Source organism: Alternaria conjuncta (assembly GCF_024043145.1).
Source record: "Alternaria conjuncta strain BMP 0040 chromosome Unknown scaffold_12, whole genome shotgun sequence".
Lineage (NCBI taxonomy): Eukaryota > Fungi > Ascomycota > Dothideomycetes > Pleosporales > Pleosporaceae > Alternaria > Alternaria conjuncta.
The window spans coordinates 885,412-895,898 of NW_026250101.1; the positions used below are offsets into that span (position 1 = coordinate 885,412).

The 10,487-nt window shown below is 52.5% G+C and overlaps 4 protein-coding genes across 4 annotated transcripts; 2 read left to right on the forward strand and 2 right to left on the reverse strand.

Moving 5' to 3' along the window:
* Positions 1–1,806: 1,806 nt before the first annotated feature.
* On the forward strand, positions 1,807–3,375 carry J4E85_008250 (uncharacterized protein; the record flags this gene model as incomplete). Its single annotated transcript, XM_051472476.1, has 3 exons — positions 1,807–1,842; positions 1,901–2,347; positions 2,404–3,375. The coding sequence occupies 3 exons, from the start codon at positions 1,807–1,809 to the stop codon at positions 3,373–3,375; spliced, it is 1,455 nt and encodes a 484-aa protein (XP_051323941.1).
* Positions 3,376–3,900: 525 nt separating this feature from the next.
* Positions 3,901–5,168, reverse strand: J4E85_008251 (uncharacterized protein; the record flags this gene model as incomplete). The annotated part of the gene is made up of 3 exons (XM_051472477.1): positions 3,901–4,670; positions 4,723–4,977; positions 5,039–5,168. 3 exons carry the CDS (start codon positions 5,166–5,168, stop codon positions 3,901–3,903), a joined length of 1,155 nt encoding a protein of 384 aa, XP_051323942.1.
* A 1,091-nt stretch (positions 5,169–6,259) lies between these two features.
* J4E85_008252 (uncharacterized protein) lies at positions 6,260–7,732 on the forward strand (the record flags this gene model as incomplete). The annotated part of the gene is made up of 3 exons (XM_051472478.1): positions 6,260–6,337; positions 6,392–6,774; positions 6,841–7,732. 3 exons carry the CDS (start codon positions 6,260–6,262, stop codon positions 7,730–7,732), a joined length of 1,353 nt encoding a protein of 450 aa, XP_051323943.1.
* Positions 7,733–8,770: 1,038 nt separating this feature from the next.
* Positions 8,771–10,237, reverse strand: J4E85_008253 (uncharacterized protein; the record flags this gene model as incomplete). Its single annotated transcript, XM_051472479.1, has 1 exon — positions 8,771–10,237. One exon carries the CDS (start codon positions 10,235–10,237, stop codon positions 8,771–8,773), a length of 1,467 nt encoding a protein of 488 aa, XP_051323944.1.
* Between the last annotated feature and the right edge of the window lie 250 nt (positions 10,238–10,487).

Here is a 10,487-nt window from a genome sequence, read left to right on the forward strand (position 1 = left end):
ACCACGGCGTTTAGGACGGGAAGGGTATCGAGAGTTGCAAAGTCGCTGAACCTTTCTGCATCGTTGTCGAAAAAGCGGTAGGGAACGTGTTCGCGGATTTCGGCACGGAGCCGATCTTGCCAGGTGGGGTTGATGGCAAGTAGCCACAGAGCCCAGGTAAAGGTTGCTGAGGTAGGCTCGTATCTGTGTGACTGTTAGCAGCAATTCCCATCGTCCATCAGTAAACGTTGACGACATACCCTGCGCCGATGATTGTTAGAAGCTGGCCAACCAGCTCCTCGTCCGTTAGCGTTTCACTTTGTATGAGCTGCAGTAAGAGGGCCTTTTGTCCGGTGCCTTCGGCGGCTTCCTTCTTCCTCTCTTCTACGAAGGCAAAGCAAAGCTGTCGCAACTTATTGCGAGCGTCATCAAGGTCCCGGTTAAATTTCCGTGGGAGGAGTTGTAGCACCCAGGCCGGGAGAAAGGCGTTGGCTATGAACAAGTGACGAACGCTTTCTTTGCTGCCAGTCAACAGCTCATATAACTCCGTGAGCTCATTCGGCTGCCGTAGTGTGTCGAAGTCTTTGCCCAATGCAGCGAGACCGATCGCATCAAGAGTACCTTTATTACCCCAAGGTAGCATATCCACCACGGTGTGCTTTGCGTCAGCTGAGGCGGTAGACCGTTCCATCGTTTCCACCATATCAATGGCCTTTGACCAGAAAACGGGGCAAAGATCTTGAACGGTTCGATGATTGAATGCCGGCTGAATGCGTTTACGAAGATATTTGTGCTCATCGCCTTCCAAGATGAGGAGAGACGGCCCCAGGATTCGGCTCATCAGTCGTCGAGACACCGCTGGCTTGGTGAATGAGTACGCGCGACGAACCAGCATCTCAGAGAGGGCCTCGTTGCTAACTACCAGGACATGGTTGACATTCATAAATCCGCGGAAGTGAATCAGACCCTGGTTGGGTACCGAGTTTGCCATGTCCAAATAGGCTTGTCCACGGGGGTTGGTGAATTGAAGGAGCCCATGGCCTAAGAAAGGTAGTCCACCCTGTAGCAACACTGTCAGTTATGCATTGAGAATCTCATGGCAATATCTTACTTTTGCTGTGGGAAGGTGTCGAAACGGGTTGAAAAGACGGGGGTGGACTTCGACCTTGTACACCAGGTAGATCACATAAACCAAAGCCAGCGTCGCACAGAGCGCTGGTAAGGACAATGGAATCGAGGCAAATCGAGAGGAGATCAGTTCTGTATACATGGCGAAGGTATCAAATGGTGTAGAAACCTTGACACGAAATGTGGGATATGTACACAGATTACGCCTGCGATTCTGACTGCGAATGACGTCTGTTTTGCTAGGACAAGCTTTCAGTTTGTTTTGTCCAACATCAATGTTATCGTTCCTGCGCCCGCTCAGAAAAGAGCTTTAGGCTCAGAAGTATCGCGAGGCAGATAAGGCGCGATCGTTGGTGAGGCTGATCGGGCCAGATGCGGGTGGTAGGCTGGAGGCAATCGCCCGGAATTATGCAACCCAAAACCCCGATGGGATGAAGAGAACCACCCGACAACGGTGTGATTACAATTTCAGCGTAACGCGATGATCTTGCGCCAGCTCAACTGTACCAGTTTCGTGCTAGCCTGCTGCAGCGCAAGTTGGTATCGAAGTCGCGGGCGGTGTAGGCAAGCGAAGAAGAAGTAGAAGTTGAAGAACCCCCCATATCTTGATAAAGTCATTTATCTTATATATCCCACTGTCAGCTCAACTGCTATCATTTCTCCAAAATTTGCTCCAGACGAATAACCAGCTGAAACATGATGGAGATGCAAGAGAAACTTTTCATCAACAACGAGGTGAGGACGGAGACAGGACAAGATATGTCGCGGTATGGAAGCTAATGACCAAATGCAGTACATCGCATCGCATACTAGCGAGAGGCTCACGGTGCACAACCCGTACGATGGAAGTCTTGTTTCAGACAAGATCGAAGTAGCGCTAGAAAAGGATGTCGACTTGGCTGTGTCGGCAGCACAGGCGGCGTTCCCAACATGGCAGGCAATGACAGGCGTACAGCGTAGTGCGCTTATGCTCAAGTACGCCGATCTGGTCGAGAAGCATACTCAACAGATAGCCCAGCTCGAGTCGCAGTGTATGGGAGCGCCCATGATGCTGGCGACGAGGGTGGTGGGGAACCATGTGGCTGCTTTCCGGTATTACGCAGGTTTGACAGATAAAATCGGTGGCACTACTTACGCCGAAGATGGCGATGGCTTCTTCAAGATGGTGTTGCAGGAGGCGATTGGAGTATGCGCAGGCATCGGAGCGTGGAATGCGACGCCCATCTTTTCGGCGTTGAAGGTCAGAATGCCGCCCATGTTCATTCTTCCAGGCGATTGCTGACTGGAGTGCAACAGATCGCACCCGCTATCGCAGCAGGTAACACATTTGTGTTCAAGGCGTCAGAGAAGTCGCCGCTGGGCGCGTTGTACCTTGGACAACTGTTCTGCGAGGCTGGCTTTCCCCCAGGTGTAGTGAACTTTGTGTCCGGCGGGCCAGCGACGGGCGCTCTCCTAGCATCGCACATGGGCATTCGCAGAATCTCCTATACGGGGTCCGTCAGCGGCGGCCGCGCAGTACAGGATGCAGCCACAAAGAGCAACCTGAAGCAAGTCACACTTGAGCTGGGAGGCAAGTCGGCAGCACTTGTCTTTGACGATGCCCACCTCGAAACCGCCATTTCGCAATGCTCGCAGACATTCGCCCTCAATGGTGCCCAGGTGTGCTCCGCAGCCTCGCGAGTGCTTGTCCACCGCGACATCGCCGATGCCTTCATCGCGGGCATCAGCACTGCTTTCAAGCAGTTGGCTGCAGCCCACGGCGCGCCGGCGGAAGCCTTCTTTGGCCCCTTGGTTGACAAGCAGCACCGTCAGCGAGTGCAGGCCTTCGTGGATGCTGCCCGTGACGAGGGCGTCGAGGTAGTCGCAGGCGAGGTGCCTGACCACCCCACCGCCCTATTCATGCCGCCGACGATTCTGATCGATCCGCCAACCAACAGTCGCGCATACCGCGAGGAGATCTTCGGGCCTGTCTTGGCTGTGAAGACCTTTTCCACAGAGGAAGAAGGTCTTGCACTTGCAAACGATTCCTCCTACGGGCTCGCCGCTGCTGTCTTCACCTCCAGTATGCCGCGTGCCCTGCGTGTAACCCGCGCTCTCCATGTTGGCATGGTGGGAGTCAACAGCCCGGTCCTGCCCTTGAGCCAGCTGCCATGGGGCGGGTGTAAGGAGAGTGGCTACGGGCGCGAGGGCGGGATGGCTGGTCTGGAAGAGTATCTGCAGTCCAAGACGGTCATGATCAGCATGAAGGACCCAACTTCCGCCAAATAGATTAGTTCGTAGCGTTATAGCTCTAGCAATCAAACTCCTTACAACTTCTCGTTCGGTGTACTGCTCCTGACCTTTGCGTGAAGTAAGACCAGAAGCTAAGTGCGAAGCTGGCTCCGTTTTATCGTGCACTCAACTGACAGGAGAATGCGTCTGGTCTTGTTCCGCGCTCGTGGCGTACGTATACGGGAGCAAAGCACATGGCCAAATTGAGATCGTTGTAGAGCACCGCAGATGCTGATTCAAGCTGAGAGCATTGGAAGGCATAGATGTCGAGGTTTGATGTGCACAGAAGAGCGTTGGCGGCGTACTGACTGCGTGAATGTTCGCATCAAGAGGTGCAGCGTGCCAAGTCTTGGAGCTTCGCTAGCCGAAGTGGTCAAAGCTCTCAAATCGCCAGCCGTCCGCAACATTCCTACAAACACCAACCTTCACATATCGAGGTTTATCGAGATGAAAACATTACAACACATGGATTGAAACTTTTTTATATATACCGTCTGAACTCCTCACCCGTTCAGAGTACCACTAGATGCCTGCCCGTTCTTGGAACCGGATGTACAAATCGGGTCGGTTCAGAGTCTGAAACGATCTCAGAAGCCCAAAACGGGGATCCAGACTCCACAGGCGATTCTTCTCACCTTCCATTCCCTCGGTCTCCAATTCGAAGTCAAAAGACCAAAGTAGATGTGCGATAGTCAATCGAATTTCGAAGTAGGCCAAATTCTGGCCTATGCAAAGTCTTGGCCCGGCCCCAAACGGCGCCGACGCAGACAGCTTGTCGTCCTCAAAAGCTGGGTCCCAGCCCTCGTCGGGGCTATTGCGCAGCCATCGCTCGGGGTGAAACTCATTGGGCAGATGGAAGTTACGCTCAGAGCGTACTGACGCCCATGGCGACGTGGAGACTGCCGTACCTCCCGGCACTACAAGCGGACCGATCTGCGCACCTTGCGCCGGGGTTTCGCGTGGAAGACTTGAGCTGACCGGTGGGAACACACGCAAAGCTTCTTTGATGCATGCATCAAAATACACCAAGTCTTCCAACTTTTGTAGTGTAATGTCACTTGGGTCTGCGAAGGTGGTACGGATGAGGGTAGCGAGGCGCTGATGGATGTCGCGATGGGTGCTGAGAACCCACATGAAACTGACGAGAAGGGAGGAAGTAGTTTCGGAGCCGGCAACGATGAGTGCCATCATGTCGAGGTAAAGCTCGGTTGGCGAGAGGGACTTTCGGGCGTCCTGGTTGCGTTGATAGTGGTAAACTATGTCTTTATGGTCAGACTTTTCGTCGGCAAGACCTGGCTCACTGTTAGCTGACTTTGTCTCTGTAGATGTATGGCGACGGCCTACGCTCGAGAGTCCTTTTCTTCGCGTTCACGAAGGAAATCATCCTCCACTTCATTGCTTCCTTCGGCATAAGTTTGAGCGCGATACGGTTGAGCAGTGTACCCACTCCCGCGACTCTCCGGACGGCCATGTCCAAGTTCGAAGTAACAAGAACTTTCGTCGTTGCCTCTGCCCATTCAGTGGCAACACCACTGTCCAAGCAGTGGAACGACTCGCCGAAGCATATATCGCCGATAATATCGAATGTTGTAAAGGATACTATGCTTCGTTAGATCATGTTACTGTCCCCAATGACAAGTCATATGGGAGGGGAACTTACACCAATCGGCCATGTTCAAGGCTTTGCCGTTCTTTCCTCGTGTCTTGATTACGTGCACCAATTTGGAGATCTGAGTCTCGAGTATCTCCTGCTGTGACACAAGTGCAGGCTTCGTGAAGCCAACTGCCATTCCACGTCGGTGTCTCTGGTGCTCAGCCCCCTTTGAGAGCCCGATTCCGATACAGCCATCGACGGGTGTTGCAATGCCAATGAAGATTGGTGACTTCTCCAACGCTTTGCCATGCTAAACCAATCTGTTAGCCGAAACTGCACTACGTATATAGGCGCTCCTGGTTGGACTTACGCGAAAACCGTATATCTGCTCAGCTCCATATGGCTCGGCAAAGCTCAACTCATTCGGAGAGGTCCGAACAATTGGTCCGTATTTCTCATGCAGCTTGTAGTTGTACAAGTGTTGAACACCACGAAAGACTGCGATTGCGCTCGGGATATTCGACACGCTGTTGAGCCATGGTCCTGGATATTTCCTCAAAGGATGCATCCATTGTCGATAAACAGCTGGCCCTATGCCGGACACTAAGATCTTCAGGCACGATTCAGTGTTTGTCCTATGCGTTGGCGCATGTGTAGCTCACCACCAACAAAATGGTCCACCCCGCAAATGGGTTGTGCGAGAGGGCGAGTTCGAGCACAGCCATCACGCGAGTAGGATGCTATGGTGGAGAGCTCTTTGGCGAAGGAGAATGGAAGTGACAGGAATCTGAGTGGAAGAATCTGGGAATTCCTTGTCAGTATTCTCTTTGGTGGTTTTGAAGTGGATTGACGTGCGTCAGAGAACACTAAGGAGGGTCAACGGCACATATACCAACTGTGCTATTGATAGCAAAACGTCGTCAACTTAGTAGATCACAATGAACCGAATTGATTGATGCCGGAGTGCGCGGATGCAACGGTTGATACTACGTCATAACGGGGGAGAGGTTGACATAATATCCCGCGGCCTTATTCAAGGTTGGATTTGGGTTTCGGGTCATTCACCATCAGATCTGACCCCGCGCATGAGTCGCAGATGGGCGATTGACGAAACGATGAGTACGCGATTGAGTTGTGCATCGACAACGACATATGCCACGAAGATACCAAAATTGGCCAGGTATACTCTGGTATAAAGGCAGTATGCCACAAAGTGATCATAATTTCACACCACTAAACCCTTCGCAGCACTCAATCTCTACATCGATAAAACTATTCAATATCACCATGTCTGCCTTCCCAACCAAAGTTCTGGCTAACGTCATTGGCTTTGGAATCGTTTGGACCGGGGTCTTGATGTTGCAGGTACGTTCACCACAACATTACTAAACATGAAATACAGTGCTAACTCGAACACAGCGATTTCGTTCCCAAGGGAAACAAGACCTCCTTCCCATCGATGATCAGAAACCCAAACAACACTCTGACCAGGCGACTCATAACAAAACCCATGTTGTCAATGAGCGCTGGTACTACCCACCCGACATCGCGGATGACTTGAAAGATATCGACCTTCCGTTCCGAGTTAAAGAGGAGATCTACGCAACGGCTTGGGAATACACTCGCTGTGTTATTCCTGAATACACCAACTGGTCCCGATATGTTGCCTTCATGCGCATCATCGTGATGGGCATCATTGCGGAATTCAAGGGTGATCTCATGGACGTTGCCAACGACGACAATGTCGTTGGCTACAGTCTTACCGGAGTGCTGAACACCTTGTGCGGAGGAACAGCAGGAGGGTATGTTTCCACCATTAAGCACCCTCGACGTTGCAAGTCTCCCTGCTAACATATTTCCGTTTCCAGTGAAGAGATGTGCCGCGAGTACCGCTGTTTCCTCTTGATGTCGTCGCAAAAGTCTCGCCACCAGACAAACACTATGCTGTTCCGCCGTTACAGTGTCGCTCTATCAAAGGGCCCTTGGCAATTCTTCCGCATGCGCGATACCGACGCGCTCGCCCGCTTCACCATCGGTGTAGCGCTAGTCTGCAACGATCTCGACAACATCTGGTTCACTGAAGAGCAATTCGACATCATGGCCGAAATTGGTAACACCATGTACGACGGTATCTCTTACTGGAAGCATCGTTCTGAGGGAGAGATCAACAGCACCTTCGCATATGTCCCAGAGGAGAAGCGCGTCTTGGCATACCACAAGTGCCGCGAGGCGCTCTGGGCTTTGGACGTAGCGTGGGCGAGACAACCCGAGCTGAAGTGTGTCATCAACTTTCTCCGCTACTTCGGTGGCCCAATCCACATGATCATGCGACGATACCGCTTTGTGGAAGAGGGTCTGACTCTAGGCCGACCCGAGGACCAGCGCGTCATTCAGCAGACACGGAGCAACGTCAAGCTCTGGAATAGGCTGGACGAGCAGAAAAAGGCGAAGGAGCAAGAGAAGATGAGCGTCGAGCAGTACCGTCACGTTCTCGCCAACGAGAAGGTCTTGTTGTTCAACGGTCTCGCGCCTATGCTGGACAAAGCCGAGCTGGGTCTGTGCAACAAGTGCAGCTACCGTGAGACATATGGTGCCCCGCAGGCCCATACCTTTGGCGGAGTCGTTCTGTGCGACGAATGCCAGCAGGGTTGGGCCGATTGGACGGAAACCGTGCTACAGCGCATGGTCAGAGCCTTCCCGGAGGCTGCTGAGACTGTCCGTGTTAGTGAGATGCGATCCAGGTCCTCAATCGCACCGTGAGGATTGCACTAGGCTTTTGAAGAGATGGAGGTGTGTTAGAATACTACAGGGCGGCGTGCTGTTTATCTAGATTGTATGTGTGGAGATGAGATGCATTCCCTTGTTCGTTGTTTCCTCAGGCGGTGTTGAGGAGCCAGGCGGAGGGAGTCGAAATGGCGGGAATTGGTGATGTAGCCACGTTTTGATACCAGGCCGGTTCTGTTTGTATAAATAGTAGTAAAATGAACATTGTCCCCGTACGAATGTTTCCCTCAACAGATCTCCACTAAGCAGAATCAAATTTCGCTCTTGCTGTCCGGGTCAAAAGATCTCGAGTACTATTGTGGCCGGTGACAGCATCTCCACGATGATGTAGCGAAGAATAGAACGCACCTATGAGCGAAATAGGGCGCGGTCTTAGTTCAGTCTATGTATCTGAACTGTAGCTTGGTATGCGAGACGATTGTGACAGGTTTGGGATGGTTCCCTGGAGTGCCGTCTGATGTCACTCAGATGTAAAGTGGTATGCATGCCATTTGAGCGTACAAAATGTATTGCAAAGTAATGCGCAAAGTATGCGACAGCAGTCGCGCAAGTGTGCAAGTGTAGTATTAATGTGAAGGTGTGGTTCATCCTGGGGGCTGCTCCAGGCAGTTGAGTGCCTGGAGTCTCAGTGGGGCGGCGCTCTTTGCCGAGAGCAGGCTGGGTGGGCCCTGGGCAGGCATGGGTGCTATGGGATACATTCTAACACCCAACTTCGCACCTTCCAACCATTGACGCCAGCCGCTGTCTTCAGCTCGCCGATGCATTATGCTGTGGCGACTACTGGAGAAGATGTAAATGTCACTCGGCGCGTCCCCATCGCCGCCTCAGTGCACAAGTTTCATCAACCTCACGGAAACTCACACTCATTCCGCGGTGCGCACGTCAAGAAAGCTCAGTACACAGCAAACACTTGGTATTACTACTGTCTAATCCCAATTCTCTATGCCAGGCAACAGATGAGATAGGCTCCAACGACAAGACGATACAGCTCTACAGCTCTTCGACATTCCCTCCTCAAACATCCTGATACACTTCGCAACCCCCCAACGCCGGATCAGACGCAAACGCCTCGAAAACATCCTCACCAACATTCAAGAACAAGTTGAGCCCGTTCTTATACCAAGCATTACCAACCGCCTCACCATTGGGCACGGCCTCTGTCAATACAAAGAGGTTAGGTATGGAGCACGACGGGATATAAAAGGACGGGCTGAGCGGTCCAAGATGAAACTTCTCGTATCCCAAGTGCGCGACCGAGCTGAAGATAAGGTGTTCGTCACCACCTTTAAACGCAAAGGTGCGCGAAGGGCTGTCTTTAAAAGTCGCGTCGTAGGTGATTGCATGCATTGCGTTGTCGTCGTACTGGCCGAGGGTCTCCGTGACCTTCATAGCGAGGTTGATGGGATCTGTGGCGTTGGCGGGCTTGCTCTCGGCATCAGGAGAGATCATGACGTTGACGTATGGGGACCCCAGTAGTCCGTCGCGTACGCCTAGTAGCCAGCGGAAGCTGCTTGACAGATGTAGATCGACCGGTGGCCGTTGGACACGACCGCGAGCCCGATTGAGACAGGCCCAGAAGAAGCCAATCAGCACTGCCTGATCGGTCAGGCGCATTGAACCTCTAGACTGTAGTTCTTTGATCCTGTGCTCGACCTCTGTGGCTGGTATGTGCAAGAGGTAGTTGTATATGGTCTCCGGTTCTGGGGTCTGCGTGGCATCTGAGCTATTTGGCTTCAGTGTACGGCGATACGGGCCCCGTGTGGGAAGTTCCTCAGCCTTTTTTAGGAGCGCAGGGCCATGTTCCTCTAGGTCGATCTCAGCAAGTTGTTCGCTGAATATCTCTGGCTGCCATGACGGCGGGTTCTGGGGCCTATCGTTTTCGTCGTGGAACATTTGCCCGTAGTTCACCGACCAGCTTTCTAGGAACTTTGCCGCTGTATAACCGTCAGCCAGGCCATGTTCAAAGTCGATGCCAAGACTGAATCCACCGCATGCGAACGCCGTGAACTGGACCTGAACGCCAGGAGGCTGAGGGGAGGGCGCCGGAAACAGGGCTCGGACAGAGGAGGGTGTGTAGTCCCATAAGAGTGTCGACTCGTTCAGAGGAGCAGGTGGAAGTAAGCTGCGAATGCGCGACTTCGTGCTCGCTTCAATGAACGATACCGCCTTGTCGCTGGAACTACCCCAGCTGACAGTGGTTCGCTGGTACTCTTGATCGCCCTGCCCCGCATTTGGTGTTGCGCCAGTTTCCAAAGTTCCAACAAAACGTGGGTAGATATCGAGTGTTTTGGAGAGACTCGCAGTAAGGCGCGCTACGAGGTCTTGCGGCAGCTGCTTCGGTTTCTTGAAGAGGTATATCGTTGGTACCGTACGACGGTAGGCGTACCATGCATCCAAGATTGGTAAATTCGCAGACTGTTGTGATAACTTTTCGTAGCCCTGGGGCCAGATCTCGTGTACTTTGACAATGTCGACTTTCATTTTTGCGTATGACCAAATTTGATAGAACGATTACACTCCGCCAATAGAGTAAGATGAAATAATGCCAGAGAATCCCAGTAATGATTGAGAGATACTACAATCACCAACGTTATGGGTGTTGGCCCTTGCGCGGTGAGGACAGTCGCCAATTCCCCGTACCTAGGTATGCCCCGATGACGTTCGGCTTGCTCTGTACTTCACGGATTTATCCCGAATATCCCATGGGACGATGAAAACTACCGGGCCAGTT